General features: G+C 38.8%; 1 protein-coding gene across 3 annotated transcripts in view; it reads right to left on the bottom strand.

Moving 5' to 3' along the window:
- The window catches only part of ANKRD28 (ankyrin repeat domain 28), a 128,685-nt gene that overhangs the window by 27,219 nt on the left and 76,880 nt on the right, over positions 1-24,586 (bottom strand). For all 3 annotated transcript variants that reach the window (XM_055708831.1, XM_014285468.3, XM_005445787.4), the window contains exons 4-11: positions 19,401-19,471; positions 16,161-16,361; positions 15,295-15,382; positions 10,333-10,475; positions 8,968-9,180; positions 2,661-2,739; positions 2,102-2,216; positions 1,570-1,652 (exon numbers count right to left, since the gene is read on the bottom strand). In XM_055708831.1, coding sequence (XP_055564806.1) covers positions 1,570-1,652; positions 2,102-2,216; positions 2,661-2,739; positions 8,968-9,180; positions 10,333-10,475; positions 15,295-15,382; positions 16,161-16,361; positions 19,401-19,471 — 993 coding nt within the window. The remainder of the gene's footprint in view (positions 1-1,569; positions 1,653-2,101; positions 2,217-2,660; positions 2,740-8,967; positions 9,181-10,332; positions 10,476-15,294; positions 15,383-16,160; positions 16,362-19,400; positions 19,472-24,586) is intronic.

Here is a 24,586-nt window from a genome sequence, read left to right as displayed (position 1 = left end):
TCAAGACAGTTCTCCTACTCCTTATGCCCCAAAATAGAGGTTTTGTATATACCGCTACAGCCTCCTCCCATTTCTATAGGCAGTGCTACACAGCAAACAATTTAAGATAATTTACCAATCTAATTTGAAAGTAGTCTTTGATGACTTTCCACAGCCCCAGGTTGCTTGTCTAACACCACTAACAACTTAAATGCCTTTCAATCCTGGGACAAGGCAGACTGATGTGGGTTTGTTTTTTTTTTTTCTTTTCTTTTAAGGTCTGCACATGAATATTAACAAATTTTAAAATCAGATATTCTTAATTTACATAAATGAGACTTCCTCATAAAAGCAAAAGGGTACATAGTCTGCAGATACCGATCCCCACACCAAGAGCATGTTCTAATAAGCTGGTAGCAGTATCTGGTCTTTCCAGTCTGAAGGCTGAACATACTCTTCAAGTCCTTATCTGCTCCAGGCTAGATTTACATTCACGTTTGCTCAACTCATGTGAAAGTCACAGAAACCACTTGCAGGTCTTCTGCAGGGATTCCTTTGCCACACTGAATCTCCAGAAAGGGTACAGGCAGCACAGCACCATGTGCAGAAAGGAGAAAGAGCCAAAGTAGTCCTCATTTTGAACATACACAATAGAAATATAGTCAACTACAGGACAGTTCTTTTCTGAAGCAAATCCTTGCAAGCTTGTCCATGACAGGACAGTGAAATAAAAAGCCTTACCAGTGGTAGTTTTAGTTATACTCCTTTAGTTCTTCTCCCAGGCTTCCCTAACAGACAATATAAAGCTGGGGAAGCAACTTCTTCCTCTTCCTCTTCCCCAACCCTCTGCCCCCGCCCGCCCCTTTTCTTTATTTAAAAAAGATGAAATGCCTTCAGATTAATGTAGCACCATTTAGTTTGTTATTCTTATTCTGTTCCTGAAGCTTCCACAATACTTCACACCAATCTACTTTTTGAGAACTGCAGTGGTTCAAAGAGCTCAGAATTCACACCAGATGAAAATGGACAACAAGGAAGTAATAACCTTAAAACTTGCCACAACTTCAGGGAGGAATCAAACAGTGAAAGCCAAGTACAGTTCCGGCTGCTTTTAATTAACAATAAACCACAAATGCTACAGTTTATTAATGTAGCAGTCCACAGAGTCTTCAGAGCTATTACGTGCCCACTACAGAAGTAGAATAGAATGATTTTTATTAAGGTAAAGACATCATGGAAAGGAAATGGAGGATGCTCCATGAAGTCATTTTAGAGAACATTAGTCTTTCTCCTTGAAGTTGCATTATTGTCTGAACCACTCATCCCACCTCTATGGCCAACTTAAAATGCGCAAACACAGCATTAGAGAGTTACAGATGCATTATTTCAAGTTGCATGAATTTTTTTTTTGGGGGGGAGAGGAATTACTTCTGTAAAAGTTTGCATTCATTTTAACAAGCACTGGCCCAAGGCTACTTAGTAAACTATAAATATTTTTATGTATTACTAAATTAAGACTTAATGAAAAGCTACCCTCTGGAATAAAAGACAAAGTACAAAGCAGCTATACAATTTTTAGACATACCCTACCTGATGAGAGGAGCTTTCTGCAGCAGTCTGAAAATCCACTTAATGCTGCCAAATGGAGAGGAAACATCCCATGTATACCCCGCCTAAGACACACCATAATCAGGTATCACAGTTTCATTACAATTAAAATAAAACAAACATGACTGTGTGCCAAAGTGCACGTGCATGGTGGGTTCAGCAAACCACCTAATTAGAATACCGAGCCTTAGGAAAACTTCACGCATTAAACACTTTCTTACAAGCTAGCAGGATGCATTAAGTCAGTTATTTTTTATATACTAATAAATATAATTTATTATTATATATCTATAATTCCAGAGCTTTTACTTGAAATACATTTGAGGAATATCTACTTCTGTTTTTGTACAAATTGCGACGTACTGAGTAGCTACTTAGAAGTACAGGATAACACACAAAGTATTTCCTATTTCAAGTGGAAGACAACATTAAAAAAATCATACTACTCTTGTTAATCTAATAAATGTATTTCTAAATTCTCTCAGCGTGCATTCATATCAGTAAAACCACCTACTTCGCAGTGTCAGCACCACTCGTAATCAGAGTGTTGATTAATAGCTCATGGCCATATCTAGCTGCTATGTGCAAAGGAGTATTTCCATTCTTATCTTCACAGTCTATTTCAGCTCCTAAAACAAAAAGCAATTACTAAGTAAGAATATACGTAGGCATACAGATACTTCCATTAGAAAAACAGCACTGATGATAATCTAAGCAACATTAATAACTGTCCATTGATGACTGCTTGGATTTAAAATCTATACAGCCTTCAGTGGTATTTTGGTATTAATGACAAGCAAAATAGGGAGAAGCATTTGATTACGTAACCATATGAGACAAACTTTCTGCAGCCTGGGTTACGGAAGAGAAATTAATATATTTTCCTGCATCCTGAAAAATAAACGGTTCAATGTAACTCATCAAACTTCATAAGCAGATATGCCAGACTCCACCATTAACTGAACTACTACTGGATACGAAAAAAATTCAGTACTTTATTATCAATACAAGAGGAGGAAAATACTCATAATACTGGAAAGCTGATGACACAACTACTCCCTCCCCCTTTTTACCATTTTGAATGATGGTTTGGGATCTTGAAAATCTACCATGGATCGCTGTCATGTGCAAAGGTGTTTTCCCATCTTTACTCTGGAAAAGAAAAAAGTCCCCCCAGTGTTTACTTATGGCCAGTAATAGTAACCCACCAGAACTAACAACAACAAAAAAAGAAAAAAGAACATCCTTTTACTTTCTTGTCTCCCCTCTACTCCCTCTTTTAAATTGTTTCTATGCACTTCTGCAAGACGGATGCTGGCAGTGACAAGTCAGCATGACATGGCAAGCTTTTCAACAGAGCTGCTCTTTATCACTCCTCTAGCTGCGAGTGACAACTCAGTGATGCCCACTCAGTTACGCCTTTAGGACAATCACTCCGAAGAGGATGATTACAGCACACAGCTTCAGCAACGAGCCTATGCCCAACTCTTCCCCCGACCCAAGCCTAAACCAAACCCATGTTTCTTTAAATTAAGTTTGTTTTTTGAAAGAAAATACCAGTATTTACTACAGAAGCTTACACATTATATTAGAAGACAACACATGAAAAACCTCATGTGTTTCATGGAAGTTTCGCGAAGTGATATTTATAAGCAATTTATCATAAACCACAAGTAATCCTAGGCTAGAACTATTCAACCACAATTGGTACTATACATTTAACACATGTATCAAATATGCACTTAGTCATTCACCCAGTAAAGATGTCCTTCAAGTAGGCCAACAGTAACGCATAAGGGAGCTTCAATTTTTAGCAGCACAATTTCAGTGCACTTACAAACCCATTATCTTCTGTTAGCGCTACTTCAGGATGATTCCCCACCCCCCACCCCGTACTTTATCGTAGGTAATGGGAAAGCTTTACTGCAGAAAAAAAGTTCCTACAAATGCAGACAAAAAATTGCAAATATCACACGCACAGAAAATAAAAGTAGTCTTGGATGCACATGCATCTTTGAATTTTAAACATTGCCTTTGAAGAGTATGAAATGTTCACAAAATACAAAGTTAAAAAAGACAAAGGTGGTAGGAGGAACATGAGATATGAACATATGTATTAAAATATCATGAACTGCTGTCATGTGCCAAAGTGTCTTCCCATCTTTACTCTTCCTTTGGAACCAAATGCCAAAGCTTTTATGGATGTGTTACTCAAAGTCTGCTGGAGACCCTTTTAGACAGAGTTGGATGTGGAATTTTCAATCGTGTCACTGTACAGAGCAGCATATGCCACCTACAACAATGCAATTACGGGAAACATTGACTTCTCAGACCTAGATTGAAAGAAATAAAACACTATAATGACAGCCAAGTTATCTCCAGATGTTTCAGCTAGGAGATTTCTTTTATCGTAAATAATCCAAAAGACACATCCACATATCTATAGCAGACACAAAGAAACACAGAAAACAGGGTTGAAATCCACTTGAGGATTGGACAATCGATTTAACCTCTGTCATTGGAGGCCTAAAGGAAAGGTCAAATAATCACACTATAAGTAATGACTTCCCCAAGCAATCTCTATGCTCTGATTTTCTTACAAATAGAATTTTCTTCTAACGTCTACCTTTCATCTTTCTCCTCGCTGTTTAGTTCTGCTCTCTTTATCCAACCGTTCATATTCTCTGTGTCCAATGTTTTTCCTCCTTTAAAACGATTGTTACACATCTGGTGTCTCTTTCCCTCACTTTTCTCCCCCTTTAAGCTGAAGAATCAATTAATTTAAAGAAAAACGATCATATAAAATAGGCTTAGTTGGAGTGAGTGACCAAAAGCTGCTTTGCTATCTAACGTTCTAAACTTTAAAAGAGGAAACTTTGAAAAAGTAAGGAAATAATGAAGCAACAGATAGAATAATTTTAAGGGCTCAGATAAAGCAGCCTGCAGTCTCACTGGCTCAGGTACGCTATACCTGTATCTCAAAGGAAGGCTAACTAAGAGTAAGAAGATGGAGCAGAAAAAGTAGATCTTAGTCTCATTGAGGACATTAATAAAAGTACCTTACAAGGGAATAACTTAATGTGACAGCATTAGAAACTAAGAAGCGTGTTGGTCAAGTGAGAATGCTCAACTAGATGACTCAAGTGAGATCTTGCAAAAAGGACAGCAAATAATCTACAAAATAATTTTTCAGTCGTAAATGAAAACCCAGGGTACAATCAATAACAGATTTTTAGATTTACTTTGCTCAAAAACGCACTTAATGTAGATTTCTAAGACAATGGGTTTGATTATCCACAGTGCCTCTCTCCAGTCTAACAGTCTCAGGTTTCTTTGCAACCCAGGAATAACATAACATGCAATTGTCTATCAACATATAAACACAGAACAGGTATAAAATTAAATGAAGGGGATAATTTCCGCGTTGAAGCTGAACTGCTAGATATAGGATTGCATTCAGAATTCCCTTCTTAGACACTGTCAACTAGGAAAGAATATAAAGAAGCAGAACCAGTAGCCAAAGAGTTCTGTAAGCAATGAAACAATAAGGCTCTATTTATTGAACAAAGTACTGTTTCCAGAGACACCAGAGGCTGGACTGCATAAGCAAGCAGGCAGCTTCAAAACTCTTCCTTCAATTTTTTTTTTTTTTTTTATGCCTTTAAGATCTTCTATCTAAATATTTAAGTTAACTACAGCTGTCAGATTTTAAAAGACCAGATCGGATCAGAGCACATGATGGAATAGCTATGGACTACTGACAGCTTTTGTTGTCTTCATTGAAACTCAATTTGAAGTGTGGTAATAGGCAAGAAACCACCCAAATCTCCCCTATCACTAGAGAAAATATATCCACAAATTCTTAAGATCATCTGAAATTTGTTAAGAACAGTAATTGCTATTAGACAGAATTAACACACAGCACAAGGTGTTCTATCAAGTGATACTTAGATATTAACTGTTCTAAGACTACTGAGCTTTACTGAGGGTCAGGGGAAATATCACGTCACAGCATTCTTCCAAGTGAAACCTCTCCCTCGCAACGACTCCTATGCTCTAGTATCACCAATGGAAGTAAAATACTTTTTCTACTTAGGTCACTAAATTCTCAAGCAGCAAAGGGGGCCCATAAAACAATTAATACTATCCATTACGTACTCATTTCAACATGCTTTTCCATGCATGGAAATCCTGAATCGTGAGGAGAGAGTGCTGCAGTACGTAGCAATACTTAACAGGATTCACTGTTCTGCAGTACTACGCGGACAATAACAAGGCTACAAAAACAATTATGAAATTATTTTTCCGCTGCCTACAGAGGTGATAAAAAGCCTAACATATCTCTACTGTTCCATTATGTTCTGCTACATATTCTCCCTTCTTGAGATGAGGCAGCACCCACATATGTGCACAAGCACTTACCCTCCACCTGCCATCAAAAATAAGGATGTTTCCCTTTTGCTCTCCCCGCTAGGTCATCCACAGCAGAAAATGCTCTAAAGCACTGTCTAGTCTGCACCACCCACACCCACTCTGTTACCTCTAACAACACAGAAACAGCTGCACATGGGAGGGGACTATTAAATCAGATTACACAAGCAATACAATTATGAGGAAAAATAAACTTATAATAATTGTAAGAACTACCCTGAACTTCAGCCTCAGTGCTTGGAAACTGGCCTGGAACAGGCTTTGTTTCAATAAATAATAAGAACACTCTAAAAGCAACTCATTTTAACTCTACAAATTATTCTTAACTACACAACATACTCTCAGTTTCCCTTTGCTACTTTTTAGGGATTGTTCTTCTGATTAAATCCAAGATTTACCCTTATAAATGTTTCCAGGGAAGCAGAAGTTGACTTGGAAACAATTTTCTTTTGCTTCAGTTCTTGCACTTTTTAACAGTGCAAGTGGTATGTTTTCACGTACGACAGCAAGGCTGTTCACACCTTCAGGTGCAAATTCACAGGCCAAATTCAGTCTTGCTGGTATAAATCCACAGAAATGTTATTAACAGAATTATAGTGGAGACACATGTTGGTACAGAAACGGGATAAATGCTGTTTTCAAGCTGTAATTGCTTAAAATCCCTACACAATCCTACTTGCTTAATTTTGCACTTAATGGTTTGGATAGCGAATGAACACATTTTAATTACAGCCAACCTATAGCTAAAGCTACTAACCCTTTCCAATGTAAAGACATCTTTTTCTGAAGCAGGCTAACTTCAGTAGTCAACCTTACTAAGCTCTCAGACTTCAGCTGACATTCTCGGCTCTTCGATATGCTTCAGGCTTCATTTCCCAGCCCCATCATTATCATGTTTCAGAAAAAATGATTCTGTCATCTCAGAGTAAGCTTAAGAGAAAACCTGGGTTTACCCATACTAAATCTTCTAAGGATTTTTTTTCTTAAATTACAGAAACCAACAAATCTCTACTTTGAATCCCATAACTTAAAATTGAATGGGAAGGAAGGCAAGAATATATTGGTCTGATGTTAAAACATTTTTTGTCACCTCAAAAAAAAAAAAGTTCAGCCTCATAAACTTCAAAGGATTCAGGAACTTTGCCAGTCACTTTGAAGATATCAGCCATTCTTTGAACAATTTCTAAGGTTACTTAAAGTTATAACTGACTAAATGTAGTCACTATCTACAGTGTATACATACATAAAACAAAGATTCCAATTTTAAGTTCAAACATAAAGATTATAGCAATCTTTAACAGTGTTTAATTATCCTAACAGAATGTTGCAAGTGTTTCATTTTCATTCCTAACTTACAATGTATTTGATAATGAGTAGCCAAAATAACCCAACCGCCGTTACTTGCTGCACATCCTTCTGAAATTAAGCCCTCCCTGCTTCTTTCTCCTACATCAAAAATATGCATAAAGTCACAAACACTTGCAACCCAGCGTATTTGGTAATATTTATGTTTCTCTTTTGTTCTTATTTCTGTAACATACGTGTATTTAACATTGTGGGATTACTTTTCATGACAGAACACACATCATGTAGGACAGAAGTCAGCCCTGTAAGGCTAAGCCCTCAGTCATATCCAGCCCTAGGATATTATGCAGAGTGGAAAGCTGGCAACAAAAATAAATGAACTGTGATCTGTGTATCTTAGGACAAGTTGGCAATAAACCCTGTAGCAGAGCTCCTTACTTCCCCAGGGCACTTTGCTGATGGATTTTTCCACAACTGAGTTTAAGTACATTTTCATTAAACGACCTGCATGTTTAAATACATATGAAATGAGCAGTGACGTACATCTAAGATTTTTCCACATCAAACAGCTTATTTTTAAATAAATTCCAAATTTTCAGTGGGCTACAGATTGTTCACTAACAATAGGTAAAAAATTGTATTTTAGAATTAGTTAGTTGAAAATCAGTGTAAATATCTTACACAAAGCTAGCCACAAACCCCAACATTTTTAACAGAAATGTTAGCTATTCTAATGTTCACCTCTTATCGAGATGGTGCTGGAATTCAGGCAGAACTCTAAACAAATCTACTTAAGAAACAAAAGAAGAGATAATTTTTCCTATTTTCCTACATGGGCAACAGTAAAGGTAATTAGATATTTTGTAAGAGAAACACTTCTCGTTCCTGTTTCCTATTTCCCCTTGCCTGAAACCTGTCAAGACACCAGATACTTCTGAACACAGAAGTATCAGACATGGACCAGATATTTCTGAACAGTTACATTTCCATTACTAGAGTAAAAAGCAACTTAATACAAAACAGGAGGTTTCACATCTCAAGACCTTACCCTAGACATTTCAGAAGATAATAAGAGATATAGGTTATAGTTTGCTTTTATGCTTGCGTGAATTAGAAGTTCTACTAAGACTGGATTCTAAGGAATATTCTGCAGCCAAAGGCTTGTGACCAAGTAGAGATGTAAAACGTATACTAACTCTGCTCACAAAGTTTTGCTGAGGTAATTAAAAAACCCAGCTGTTGAACACACTTCTCTGAAATAGCCTTGATTTTGTTAATGCTGCTTATTTATAAGACAAACATGTTCTTCTGTATTCTTCTGCATGATTGGCTCTTACTCATATGAAGAGACTAGGGACACCAAATTATGTGGAATTTTGACATTGAAATATAATCAAGATTGACCAGACAGAATTGTCATTTTTATTTTTTATCCTTTTAGGCTATTTACTACATTCCATTGAAATATTCAGATTCAGATCAAGTTTCTTAGAGCAACATACTGGCTCATTTTTTCTATAGTACTTTTCACAGAAGTACTCAGCCATCAGTGGGATCTTCCAAACACAGCGACTTTGAAAAGTTACCTCTGATAAAGATATACTGGATCTTTAAAAGTGAATGTATGGCTTTGGATTCACCTACCTTCATATTTACATCTGCTCCGTTACAGACCAAAAGCTCCAAACACAATGCTCCATGTGTTGATGCAGCAGCAAAGTGCAAAGGTGTAAACCCCTTCTCATTCATTTGATTTACATTAGCACCGCAGTCTATGAGTTCATTCACTACAACATCTTGCCCGTTGTAGCAAGCTACATGGAGAGGGGTATTTCCATAGGCATTTGGTTCATTCATCTACCAGAGGAAAAAAAACCAAACCAAGATTAGTTGGCAGGCAAAAACCTGTATAACAGTAGCATTTAATTATAACGAAGAAAAATCTCTTCTCATGAGATAACGTCTTCATCACATTTTGGAAGTCTTCAAAACCAGAGATTAAAAGCAAGCTCTAGACGTAGTACTTTGATCAAGAAGTCTGTATCGGGGAAGAGTACGATTGCTTTACAAACGAGCCAGCCTCCTCCAATTGTCTCCACACCAGCTTCCTGTACGCAGTATGCAACTTGACAGAACACAGAGATGGAAAAAATGTCAACAGTGGCAATGTGCATAGACCCTACAGACTAAGCACAGCATGGACCTCTACCATTTTCCAACAGAATTTGTGGGTTTCTGTTAAAAGCAGAGGCTAAAGGGACTTTTTATTTCTTTTTCCTTTTTTTAAAATTATTTTTTTAGTGGGAGGGTGGAGTGGCAGGGGAGAAGTAGGACAGACACGTATAGATGTAAAAGTTGTTGTTGTGTACAACACAAACTGAATTCTGATCTCCTTCTCAAGACAGAACTTTGGCAGCACTCTCCAGCCTTGTAAGACTAAAATGTGATGCACAACGCAGATTTCTTACGCAGTTTCACTGTTTGTTGTTAACAGACTATCTACATACAAGTACTGTACAGCCTTTTAATTTATTTTGCATTTCGATACTCATACGGTCTTCCTTACTGTAGGTATTGAAGTTTCTCACAACTTTTAGTATTTCCCAAAACCTACGTGGTGTAAGAAAGTCAGTAAAACTACATTTTACAAGTAACTCAAGCAAAAGCATTTAATTTCCTGCAGTTCAAAGAGGACTGTGTAGCAAAGCTAATGACGGAATTCCTATTTCCTGAGTTCCAGTCCAATGAACTAAGAGTAAGAAATACCAAATAAACAAAAAGCCTACTAAAAAAAATGTACTTCCAAAAAATTTTGCTAAATCTGCAAAGCTCTTAAGTTACTTGGGGGAATGAGGTTTTATAACAAAAAAGTATGTGAATGAAGATCTTGGGAAATACTATTTTCACTTTATCATAACCTGCCTCTAAATAAACAGCATGCTACAATACTAACAAGAACATTTCAAATTACTAAAAAAATATGTATCGCTTTGTTTTATTCTTCCTTACATCCACTCCAAGATCTAGAAGATACTTGACAACACTGATCATCCCACTAGATGCTGCAGCATGTAAGGGTGTATATGATTTCTTGTCTTTGCATGTCACTTCAGCCCCGTGGGCCACAAGTAATTTCACAACTTCAATATGACCTAAAATAATAAAGACAAAAAGAATTAAGTTGCATTTTATATTAACCAGCACAAGTTTACAAACTTAATAATTGTACAATCATTATAACATGAGCAAGACATTATCATTTGTATGCAATCTGGAAAATAAAGAATTGTTCTTGTATTCTAGTTGTATCATGAACTATAAAAACAACATAAAAAGTTCATCTCCAGAAGAGATTACTTCTACATACTCCCTCTAATAATCATAGTATTCATACTGCAAAAATAATTTTATATATTGAAAACAAATCTTGTTTCTGCTTATGCAGATGGAGTTTTTGGGAAGATTTGAGGACTAGAGAGGTGAAATAACTTTGTATTTATTAAACACTGACTGCAAATTTCTGTAAACAACTTGAGAGAGTACGTGACTGTCAGTCTTCCACCTTCACCCAACTGCAAACATGCCCATTAAGGTTTTTAAGGCATTTGGCATGAACTTTGAAAATTAAACAAGCATGAAAATATTCTATTTTTAAATAAAAATATATCCCCTCCCATCCCAGACCATCTTCTTCAACTTGCAGAGCCATTAAAATGTTGAGCCAAATTATACAGAATTTAGCAAAGCTCCACCTTCAAAACTGACTCAATCCTCTGAGGAACCGCAGCCTTTTGAAAGCATCAACTCTTCTCCTAAATCACTGGGAGGAGAGTGGAAGTTGAGTTGGGATTGTGGGGAAGGGATGACCTGGGGGAAGTTCCAGCCGGGAGGGTGGAAAAGGGAAGGGAGGGTGGGGAGCCCACCCTGAGTAACAGGCAGTTGCTCTCACTGCCAGCTTGTGGCTGGGCCGGGGGTCCCTACACCACACTGCTTACTCCAGAGGGCAACAAGCTTTCCTGGCTACCATGCTCACATGCTCCTCTGCTAGCTTGCATGCAGTTGTGACACTGCACGCTAAGAGAAATGCTATGAAAATGGTGTAACCAAAAAAAATCTGTCATTCTTGCTCACTTGTTAATTTAACCACCAAACAAGTCATCACTGAAAACACACGGATCATTACGACAAAGCCTGCAGAATAAAAAGGCACACTTGAGTTAAAAAGACCACAATACGTGGAGTGCTTTACCTTTGTAACTGGCCCGTACAAGCAGATGTGGGATTCTTTGTTTTACCTTTCAAGTGACACCCTTACCTTAGTTCAAAAAGTGGTGAGGATCACACTGAATACTTATTCTTATCCAGTCAAACACATAAGTAAAACTGAAGATTGGATTTGGTACTTTTAAGTACTGCATAACAAGTGAGGGTCTTTGCTTTTTCAATGACTAAGAGAATTTGCAAAAGGCTGAATAGGAAGTGTCTACCAAAAGGAATACAGACAAAGCTATTTTGATAAATATTCAGTCACCACGATACCCATTTTATGCTGCATGCCCACCAACATACAGAACGACGTTTCACCTAGCTATACCAATCAGAAACACAGTATACCAGCACAACGTGAAGTGCTGCAATATTTCACTTCTGAATTACTTCAGTATTGCAGGAAAGAAGAGAAACAGAAATGTAGACATGATACTAATCTTCTCACCCAAATATAACGGGGACAAGAATGAAACCAAGCCCTATATGAGAGACAGAAGTACAGAAGACATTAAAGGCAGGAAAAGAAGAGAGTCACTGAAAAGAACAGTGGCAGAAAAACTTTAAGGAGAAGAAAATAACCAAAAAAATCCCTGACCTGCATTGAAAACACAAGCTGCAATCAGTGGAAGTCACTCAAACAGAAGAGCAAGGAACTTGAAGTGGGAAGCACTGAGACGACATCCCGATACACTAATGAAGGCGACACTAGCACGCAAGAATGGAAGTCCATTTTAGTTGCAGCATTGTAACTGGACAGCAATGGAGTCGGGTGAAAAGCAGGAAGGAAGGGAAACAATGGAAATAACCCTAGAAAGTTATTTATAGTAGAGTGACGAAAAGCGTAACTTCTTTTTCTATTCTGTGGGTGGTTTTATATGGTGGAAAAGCTTTATTCAAACAATTGAAGCAGCATAAAATCACTCTGAATTGTGAGAGAGAATGTCACAGGGGTTTTTTCCTTATTTGAAGGATTTCAAAGCTTTTTCTAACTCTATTTTCTGCAAGAATATTTAGGTTGATCGACATCAGAAATTAAAAAGTTTCCCACCCAAACACTGTATGAAATAGCACTGACTAAAAATGGAATAAATGTAGCTTATATGAAAAATAGAAGACTCTCTCATCTAGCTGAGCACAAGCCAGAAAACATCTGCCCTCTCACTGACACTCGTTAGATCTCTGCCATCATGCAGAAGTTTCATTCCACAAAATTTTGCAAATAGTCGCCTTGAGTAAGGTGGTTGGACAGCCTGTCACAGACATTGCTTTGCATATGTAAGTAAATTACGAAATACTAATACAAAATATCACAAAATGTTGAATCAAAATCTATTGTTCTTTAACTCCTCAGTTTCAAGCACTGGTATCAGTAGCTGAAATGCAGTATCATACAGCTTCAAATTATGTTAAAGGTATTAATGCTGTGACAATGACTGCATAATCCGCTGGCACATTCAAGTCTTTTCCTCGTATGACAGCTCAAGAGGATCCTGTTGTTCTTTTTAGCATATCACATATGGATTTCACAGCTTTAGTTTACATTGCTATCAGATTATTTCAGACCTGCATTGTCAGGGATATAAGACTAATGTGAAATTGGCCTGAAACACCAAGTTGTGCAAAGAGAACACTAAATTTCAATTTTGTGTGAATCCAGGTGTTTGTAAGGTCACTTTTACAACTGTTGAGATCTTACAACAAGTCAAATTTTGTAAATGCACGGTTTTGCATTTGTAAAGATCAGAATTCTCAGTCCTCAGACCAAAGCACATTTCAAACAACTCATCAAAACAATCAACCCCCAAAACTCAGGGTAAAGTTTCTGGCGACCATATTTAAATAGGTAATGCCCCACATGCTACTGCTCTTTTGTTTCACTCTGTATGCATGTTTAAAATGGTACTTCCACTTTTAAGTTACTGCTTCCATTTGTTCTTTCCTGGCAAGACTAGGAAACATTGCTTGGAGAAACGTAACAACTCAAAAGCAGTTATGTAAAATACTCGATGCCACAGAATCACAGATGAGAAATACGTTTTATTAGCAGCCTTAAGTCTGTTTTTAAGAACCTCCCCCATGCACACACATTGCACAGCATTATGCCTGTTTATAAGTAATTCTCTCATTCATAATAATGAGCATTAATACCAAGCAAAATGCCCCTCAATATGCAGTTTAAGATCAGATCTCCAAGGCAGAGTTATCCTAGACTTAAGAGATGTCAACATATTGAGCCCATGTAATTTCCTTGTTTATGTGTGTTTATTTTTTTGGTCTGACATCAGATATAGTAAAAGTAGCTTGCTTAGGGAAGGGGCAGAATAGAAATTACTCTTCTTTCATATTAACTTGACTGTTTGTCAAAAATACAAAGTGCTCTTTTATATAAATAAAGGTTTTCACCAAGACAGTCATTCCAAGTAGTATTTTCCTCTTATAATGGGAACAAAAATGTTCACATCTATGATTACCACTGAAAAAAAGCTGCCATAAATAACTGGACCACGTTCTCTTCCTGACTGTTCTCCTTAAGTTTTCTAAGATGGTATCTTAGGCATATAGATATGTATTTTCTGGAGAATTTAAAAATTTAGGAAAATGTAGATCATCAAAATATAACAGGAACAAAAAATTACATACAATGAAGTCTTATTTCCCCATTTCACCTTGAAAGAAATTCCCGGGGTTGCAGATGCATACAATACTAATATGCTACTGCTTTTATTCTTCTCCCTTGTCTGGATGAAATTATGAAGCAATAAGCTAAAATACTGAATAACAATCAAGACCACGGAATCATCTCAACTGGCTTCTTCCTGAAATTGATCCTGAAACTTAATTGTTCACTGCTCATACATGACACGTTGCACGTGTTCAAGAGCATTTTTAGGTATTTTCTGGAAGTTAAAAGAGACATTAAGTTTTTTGGCTTCTGAACAAGTACAGCGTATTCTGCGGTGACATGAACAATTGACAAATAAAATCTGCAGTTGCATATGAATTACTTAGAAACAAAGTGACTAGCTAAAGCTAAGAAGTCATTGTCAGTGTCAGCCTAGAACTCCTAACCTGCATTTTCTGTGAATCACCTTCCAATGGTTTATATTGCTGATATTTAAAATGAAGCTTCAGATACAAAACTCTACTATTTCTTACAGCTATTCCTACCACTTAATAAAATGAAAGTCTTACAAAAGGCAATGAAATACATTGACAGTATTGCCAGTGCATTGATCAATAAATACCATGAGGACAATAATTATCCACGCCTGGAATAACATGGCAAAGCAAGAATTTGGGACTTTCAGAGAGGAAATAGTCTTCTTTTAAAATATAATCCCCAAGGTTGCTGTAATGATCCTTTGTTTCAGGTGCCCCCTGTATGAATTTATCACTTTCTATTTAGCATTACTGCAGAAGTTTTCACTTGTGATTAGACTCCTGCTGATTAAGGAACATAGTCCCTTCTTTTTAAAGAACAAAATTACCTACCTTACTTTTCTTTTTCAAATAAACTGATTTTTCTCACCATAAAAACACATTTACAAGGCAATTTGAAATAGACTATCAATGGTCTCCTGGCAGACAGAGATAGCCTCAATGCTTACAGTGTCAGTATTTTTCCTAAAAACATATAAACCCACTAAACATAAGGTGATTTTTTTACTACCACAATAGTAATCAGCTGAAAAATGTACATACCCATATATGCTGCCCAATGTATAGCTCGTCTGTCTTTCTTGTCAAATGCATTAATATTGGCCCCTCTAGACAACAGTAAGCTGACCATCTGAGATGAACAGAAAGAAAAGTAGTATTATTCATAATGGAAAAACTCTGCTTAAAAGTTAGATGAAGAAATTCATAAGAGAAAATAAAAACGTATCCATTTTCCAAGGATTTAAATGTGTTGGGTTTCGAATATCCCACAAGCTTAAAAAAACTGGCTGCCCACCTTGGCAGCAGTAATGAAGTATCTGTAAGGAACACAAAACTCCGCATGAACAAAAACATTTCCCAGTTAAATATGGCAAAGCTGTGGAATCTTTGAAATCTTCAGGCTATTACTATGGAATTCACTAAAGGTAATTTCTAAAAGCAAGCCTATTGCTGATTCGCCTCCAACTGCCTCTACACAACTACAATGGAAATTTATCACCAGACATTTTCCGAGGCTTGAAGATTAGTGAGTTAGAGCTTATTACATGTGTTTCATCCACATTTCAGTGACGACACATTCCATATGTCCACTATCTACTGAACAGGAAAGTATTTTCTTTTTTCCATTTTACATTTATCTATTACTAGTTTAGCTCCACTTAACTCAGGCAAATTTGCTTCTGTCTTAAGATGAGCGCTGTTAAGAACCTTCCAACTAAATTATGTAACGTGTATTTTCCATAACCATTCTCTACACAGATGCGTACAGAAGACAAATTCAAATACAAAATAGGAATTGGGTTTTTTTGAGCAGGTGGGTGAAACATGGTTTTAAACGGAGAAACTAAATACCAGAAATGTGAGGGACAGAATGACAAGCGGGAAACAAGGTAAGAAAAATAACTTACCTCAACGTGTCCACTGAAAGCTGCATGATGCAATGCCGTTCTGCCTGCTCGATCAGACACATTTACGTTGCTTAGGAGAGGCACCAAAGCTTCAGCGCATTTCACAGCTTTGTTTGCAGCTGCTATATGTAGGGGTGTCTGCCAGTTTTTATCACGAGCATTGACATCTGCTGAATGCTTTAACAACACCTGAACAGCATCCTGAAAGCATTTACAAAAAAACCCAAGCCACTTAGAGAAGATTTGAAATGCCAGCCTTAAATCCAAGGACAGTATAGCAGTAATAAAACTATTCACTATTTGTTATTTTGTAAACATCATCTTATGCTTTGTAAATATCATCTTGTACTTTACCATAAATCCAGATTTGGGGATGCTCTCAAGAACACGAGCAATACACACCCTACAGGATTCAACTGAATCAACCATTTCCAGGTCTTTTATCCAGTTCCTTAAGCCATCTGGCAAATTGTTTTTCATCACAACTAATTTCCAAAACTTCCATTGCTAAGGATTAATGAAGTACTATGAACTTAATGATGCGTTTCACCAATTTGCCAAGCAAAATTTTTGAACTGTCAAAGTCTGGAAATGGCAAAGCAAAGAACAGCTTATTAAAACGTACATTCAGAGAACCACAGACAAAACAGCACACAAGAAGTTTCAACATACACTGTTGCAACTCCCGAAAACCATTTCAGAATGCTGCACTGAACTCCATCTTACAAAAAGATTATTCATTTCTTTTTGTTAAAAGTACAAGCTGTGAAAATTTGACAGATAAGACTAATTTTTACAGCAAGATAAACAAATTTCATTAAAATACGTGCACACAATTGGAATGCATAAAAAAAAAAGTAATCTATTTGTAATATCAACATGATGATGAACAGTGCATTTTACGTCAGCTCCGTGACCTTCCCACAATTCACTAATGGCTTTCAGTGGTGCCCGACCCAAGCGCTGAGCACACAAATAAATGGTTGGCACTTTGAACTTGAAACATGTTACCACAAGTAGTTACTGGAAATTCTGAATTACACTGTGGTACAATAGCTAGGCATTATTCTCAACTACGAGCAGAATGCTAAGTAACACTTGATTCTACTATTACTATCTATTATTCTATCTATATTACATTGTATTTAAGATGTTCAAATTTCTTCTACTGTCAATGAAAAAGAAAATAGGAACAAACATAAAAGTGAAAATACTGCATCACAGGCCTGTAATTTAAATGAGAACTGGAACAGCTCTTCTCTAAAAAACTTAAGCAGACTTAGTACTTCAAAAATCAAATCAGTATTTTGAACTTCTGTCTTCTTTGAACCATATACTAAGAAAAACCATAATCAGAACAAGGAAATTTTAGAACAGCTATTAACCCTTTTGTAGAAGTAAGCACCATAGTATAAGCACCACGGCACTAGTATAAAAATAATGTATCTTATATTTTTATGTGCGCATGCATTAATGAATTTCAAGAGTTAGCAAGTCTGCTTAGGGGTCTGTTGTGGTGGTTTTAGGTTGAGTTTGGTTTGGTTTTTTTTCTTCGAAGTACACCAGGCACACAAATAGAGGCCTGGAGTGTGACCGTCTTGACATGAAGTTGCTTGAATTTGTGCAGCTGGCAGCTGCATATGTAATTCTGTAATTCCAGCTGTTTTGCATGTTTCAATGTTCTTGCTTAACTGCAGCTGTCCCTGTTTCCAGAGTAACTCCAGATATTTTACTGAAATCGTTATGAAGAGTTTTTTCATTACAGCTTTTTTCATCGAATGCTCAAAACCCATGTATGTCTGTCAGCTGGAAAACAGTGCCTACATGTATCAAACATATATGTGGGCTCCTATGACTTACTGTGTTTATAAATAGAAAATTCTGACAAGCAATTATCATTGCCTTCCGGATAAATAGTATGAATGGTTTACATGTTCGCTTTTGACTAGTATTTTGTTTAGAACAGTCCACATTTAAAAAAGATATGATGAACATTGTGGCATTACTTGAAGTTACCATTTCGGTCCAGTTTGCCTGCAGCACTCTTCTCTGCAAGCATTACTGATAGAAAGAGCTTTATTGTCCCTCAGCTCTGAAGAATGCAGCATTTGGTGCTTCGGTCAGCTCCCAAAGGAGCAGCCTAAAAATACCTCAAGAAGAACAAATTGCATCTGGGAATAAAGGCATCCTCGAAGATTTATTTTCAAACACTGTTTTGAATAACACAGTCTCCACATAACTTAGCTATTAATGCTAGTGGCAACATATTGCAATCTATCCAGGGAATTCAAAAGCAAAAACTGAAACAAGGCTTGCTTAGATACTTCATGTATCAAATAGATGAAGTTCAATACTTGTCAAAACCAAAATATTCAATTCCATCTTCTCAAACAAAAATTTACACAGCATCTTTAAAAAAACCTTTACTTTTTTGAGACATACTGAAATGAGCATCAGTTTGACTCAGGATCTCAAAGGAGACTGCTTTGCATAAACTCTTGCACACAACAAGCTCATCATTTCTCTGTTTTGATCTTCCACAGGAATTTAAAATTTTTACTAGGACATCAATAATAGAGGAACAGCAACAAAGTAATTTCTTATATTGTTATATTCTCATGATTGTGTAACTGGTAGACTTAAAAAAACTTTCCACATATTTCATTTATAACTTTTAAAGTGATTTTCAATACTACCATTACTCGTTCATCGCTTTTTTTAAAAAATGACGTTTGCAGGACTTACAGAACCATTTATTTCTTCAACGCCTGAAGAGACAAGGATGTAAAAAAATAAAGAAATGCAAAGATTATGCCATAAAAGCTGTACTAAATCTTAATTCACCTCTACTTCCCTCATGCTGACCCATTCTGGTTACCTTAAGAGAAGTAAACTGGACTTGAGAACCCGGCATGCAGAAACCTCTGCTAGGGAAATGGCAGAGAACAAAGCTGAGCCCTAGAAGTTTATAGCTTTCCCCCCTTTCTTCCCACTCATGGATTTGAGATATATACACACACATACCTTCAACAGATTAAACGAACTGTTGCAAAAATGTTCTGCAATTCCAAACCTTTGGAGTAGTTTCACTTTGTAAACCCCAAACAAATAACAGAATTTATTTGTAATATGACAAATTATATGTAGTATTACAAATATGTAATATTTGTAATTTATATGTAAAATTTGTAATTTGAGATGTCTTATTTTAACACAAAGCAGTAAACAAAAAAAGCATACCTCACTACAAGATGCCACAGCTCTGTGTAAAGGAGTCAACCATTTGCTGTCTTTGGCATTAACTCTAGCTCCTGTAACAAAAAATAAAAATAACAGAGATTTATAATATATTTACAGGAAGACTTAAATATTTTCAAGTACAGAAATAGAACTATTGGAAGATACTTATTCTAGGCTCATTATTAATACAGCACGATGTAAAAAAGGGAAAGGAGTCTTTTCTCCAGCTAAAGCCCACCCTTTGAGGGAATTCTTTTAACACTGCACCCGTAATAGTCTTCCATCAAAGTGTACTCATCTTTTTACACTAGGTAATCTTTTATAACCTTTTGCACTTCCAAAGGCACATAAAAAAGAAAAAAAAACCCACTTGGGTAAGAAAGACAGACTCCTTGCCTTCATTCAGCAACAGATCTCATACTTTCGCACTATAGTTGAAATTCTCCATTAAACCAGAGAAAGAGGCTACATTTATTCCCCATTGCTTCCAGTGTTCTTGTGGTTGGCGAGTCTGATGCGTTAGGTATATAGAACATACTGCTGCTTCTACTCGTAATTTGGGAAGGAATCTTCTCTACTCCACCAGGTCACCTAGGACCTCTTGGACCTTCATGGACAGGCTGTAATAACCACACCGCTCTGCTTCTAAAAGCACACCTAAGAAACAGCTGTTCCTGCCACCAGAAGACAAGGTCACACAAACACCTCTAAGGGACACAAGCCTGGTTTTGGTTTTTTTCCTTAATAATTAAAAGGAAAGAAGGATCTGAGGATTTTTTCTTTTTCCTGAAGGAAGCAACTGAACTGCATTCTAACTTCCAGTGAACTACAAACAAGAAAACTTAATCGTTGTGTAATGATTTAATTTCTTACAGATATATATACTGTATATACATATACATATGTATACATGTATATATGTGTTTGTGTAAAAAAACCTTATAATTTTTTTTATTCCCCGAGTGGAAATTTAGCCATCTTTATTTGAAAACTGCTGAGATCTTACAGATATGTGATAGCTTAGACGAAATACTATGTTTTTGAAAAAATAGTTTGGAAATACCGTTGGGAAGAGTTGATAGGGCAACACATGATATCAGATGGTAACATTAATGCTACATGTTCAAGGCTTATTAACTTCTCAGGCTAAACTAATATTGTTATGTCAGAACCAATTTTTTCCATGCAAAGAATAGAAAAGGATGGAAGGTCAGTAAGACACAAAATGTCAAACAGCTGCTGGTCAGGATACTCAGCTGAGAGACAGGTTGTTCTGAACCAAGCCTCCCAGACCTGCACTAGCAAAGAAGTCTCTCCCAGTACAGCTGAACAACCTCTCCAAGAAACTTAGCAGTCTGTACAAAATTGTAGTTGTATATACCAAACAAACCAAAGATTTTATGTCAGTTCTCTGAGTTTATCCATTTCTAGTCAATCCATCAGGCTTAAGAACACAACATGAAAGCTGATGCCGGATTCAAACTCCCACTTTGACCCTACATCTTCCAAGTGCCAGACAGAGCCTGAGGTCTAACTCCTGGCTACAATTTCAGGGATTTCCCTCTTCCCTTACGCAAATTTCAGAAGCTTATGGTGTCATCCTATTTTTCAAGTTCAAAAGTTTTTGTAAAGTAAGTTCAAAGGAATGGGAAGAAAGTCCAAGTCCATTTGAAGAAAACCCTCACAAGCGAACAAAAGTTTAAGAGACCTAATCTTACCATAAACATCTGGTTTTGTCAATTGTCATAAGGACCTAGTGTACTGCACCATAACACAGTATACTGTATCAAATTCTGCACAGAACTTGAGCAAAAAAAAAAATATTTGAGGATTCTCAAAATCACCAAAAATGTCTTGGGAAGTTCAGCAATCTTTGTAAATGTAAAAGACAATAACCTGAATGATAAGTGAGAATGTAATCAATAGATTTCAAATGTATCTGTAAATCTTGATTTGTCTTCCAGGTTACTGGTAGCCATGCTTCTTTCTTTCTGTTTTTTATTTTAGCAGATGAGAGAAAAATAAGAGCCAAAACGGTACTCCAAGCTTCAGCTGACGTCACATCTACAGCCAACAGCCAAGGAGTGAAGACTTCCAAAGTCTAACTGATTTCTATTTCTAATTTTAATTCAAATGTCTTTGAAGTGTTTTAAAGGAATTAGGGGAGTTACTGGGTCGCTAATCACCATCATGATTTTCCTCAGGAAAATACACTTGCAAGATTTGATGTGAAGTCAGATCCACCCAGGTGATGAAGCCTAAGACAGGAGAAGCATCATGCCCAGCAGAAGGGGAGAGATGTACATTTCCACTGCAAGGAACCAGCAGTCACCTAAGCTCTAGTGAAAATGTGCTTAAACTCCGAGCTGTGTTTACGGGTTCAGCTAAGTAATTCCCTGACATTTCTGGTACTTTAACACACAGCCTAAAATCGCATCAGAAGAGAGCAAAAATAAATACAAAAAGATACTGTACAAAAGGTGTTCCCAGTGGTAAATTAATCTAACTTGCTAGGACTAAAGCCAAAGAATATCTGAAGGTAGTTTTTGTTTCTGGTAAGGAAGAAAGTTGGCATTAGGTAAAGAAACACCTAAGGAAATTTGATGCAATATCTAGAAGTAACATGGTCCTCTCAAAAGAAAAAAATCAGCAAAACATCTGCCCCCTCCCCCTAAGTGATATGCCACTCAAAGTAGCAAGAAACCCTAGGTCTAGTCCATCCCGTAGTTGAATTAGTGTAATATGTAGACAATAAAATAAACTAACTTTTCAAATGTACAACTGATCTGTAAATTCTCTGACAACGGGAAAAAAACAAAGTTAACTTCTGACGAAAGACCTAAATCTCTGGTGGACTTAAAGAACCACCAAACTTGTTTTTTCTCCCACAACAAACTTTTAAAGGAGTTCAAAACATGTTAGAATGAAAGACAAATTTTTTAAAGTAATAATCAGAATAAGTGTACTACCAAAAATCCACATACGCACTACTAATGCGGGAATCGCAGCTCTAGATAGGTTAAATAGATAATACTGTAAATTAATAGAGATACTTCTCTCCTACGTTCCTCCAAGACACACTGCGAAGAATGATTCTAATTTCATAGAACAACTTCTCTAAACAGCTTTGGATTTGAGAACATAATCCCCCTCTAGGCTGTTCTTTACTCCCTAGCACATGATTTGGGAAAACATTATGCATTCCCTAATCCCACTTTCAGATGGTCTCCATGAAACATAAAGCTCCTTCAACCCCATCATACTCCTACCATGCGACAGTGAGGAAGTTTACAGCCTTCATCCTCTGGGGTAAAGCCCTACTCCAGATCATTGCACATATTAGAAAGTCACAGGTTGGTCAGGGTTGGAAGTGACCTCTGGAGATCACCTAGCCCAAGCCCCTGCTGAAGCAGGCTCACCCAGAGCAGGCTGCACAGCATCGCGCCCAGGTGGGTTTGAATGTCTCCAGAGAAGGAGACTCCACAGCCTCCCTGGGCAGCCTGCGCCAGGGCTCCGCCACCCTCCAAGTAAAGAGTTTTTTCCTCATATTCAGCTGGAACTTCCCGTGTTGCAGTTTGTGCCCGTTGCCCCTGGTCCTGTCGCTGGGCACCACTGGAAGGAGCCCGGCCCCATCCTCCTGCCACCCACCCTTAAGGTGTTGGTACGCACGGGTGAGACCCCCCTCGGCCTTCTCCAGCTACACAGCCCCAGCTCTGCCAGCCTCTCCTCACCAGGGAGGTGCTCCAGGCCCCTCACCAGCTCCGCAGCCCCCGCTGGGCCCTCCCCAGCAGCTCCCCGTCTCCCGTGACTGGGGAGCCCAGCGCTGGGCCCAGCACTCCCGATGGGCCTCACCAGCCCGAGCAGAGGGGCAGGATCAGCTCCCTGCACCCGCTGGCCACGCTGCCCCTAACGCGCCCCAGGCTCCCACCCGCCTTCTCGGCCACAGGGCCACCGCTGGCCCGCGGGCAACCGGCTGTCCCCCAGCACCGCCCGGCCCTTCCCCGCAGAGCTGCCCCCCAGCAGCCCACCCCCAGCCTGTGCCGGTGCAGGGGCTGTCCCTCCCCAGGGCAGGACCCCGCGCTGGCCCCTGTGGGACCCCATGAGGTCCCCTCCCCCCGGCTCTCCAGCCTGCCCAGGCCTCGCTGAGGGCAGCACGGCCTGCTGGTGTCCCGGCGGTTCCTCCCAGTTTGTGCCATCGGGAGACCTGCCGAGGCTGCGCTCCGTCCCCTCAGGTCACCGATGACCCAGCTGAACAGGACGGGACCCAGCGCTGACCTGGGGCACAGCGCTGGCTACAGGCCCCCGGCTGGGCTCTGCGCCGCTGGTCGCAGCCCCTGAGCTCTGCCCTCAGCCCGCGCTCAGCCCATCACTGCCCGCTCACCCAGCCAGCTCCTGAGCTTGCCTGGGGGCTCTGGGGGGGGGCACTGCCAAAAGCCTGGCTCAGGTCAGCGTAGGCACCACCCACCGCTCTCCCCTCATCTACCAGCCAGTCATTCCACCGCAGAAGGCTATCAGAAGGCATCATTTCCCCTGGGTGGATCCATGTTGACTACTCCCGATAACCTTCTTTTCCTGCACATGCTTTGAGATGACCTCCAGGATGAGCTGCTCCATCCCCTTTCCAGGGATGGAGGTGAGGCTGACCGGCCTGTAGTTCCCTGGGTCCTCCTTCTCGCCCTTTGGGAAGGCTGGAGTGACACGGGCTTTCCTCCCGTCCTCCGGCACCTCTCCTGTCCTCCACGACCTTTCAAAGGGGATGGAGAGTGGCTTGGCAACAACATCTGCCAGCTCCTGCAGCGCTCAGGGGTGCATCCCCCTGGGTCCCACGGATTTGTGGGTGTCAGGTTGGCTTGAGTGACATCTAATGTGATCCCCCGCAACCAGGGGAAGTTTCCCTTTCTCCAGACCTCCTCTCTTGCCTCCCGTGTCTGCGATACCCGAGGGCCGGCCCTGGCAGCAAAGGCTGAAGCAAAGGCGGCATTCCGTAACTCTGCCTTCCCCGTGTCCTCTGTCACCAGGGCACCCACCTCACCCAGCAGCGGGCCCACATTTCCCCAGTCGTCCTTTCCCTACTGATGTACTTGAAGAAGCCCTTCTTGCTGTCCTTGACCTCCCTCACCAGATTTAATTCCAAATAGGCCTTAGCCTTCCTCATCACGTCCCTGCACATTCTGACAACGTTCCTA

Source organism: Falco cherrug, chromosome 4 (genome assembly GCF_023634085.1).
Source record: "Falco cherrug isolate bFalChe1 chromosome 4, bFalChe1.pri, whole genome shotgun sequence".
NCBI lineage: Eukaryota > Metazoa > Chordata > Aves > Falconiformes > Falconidae > Falco > Falco cherrug.
Note: the sequence above shows the minus strand (reverse complement) of the source record. Positions and strands in the feature narration are given on the sequence as shown.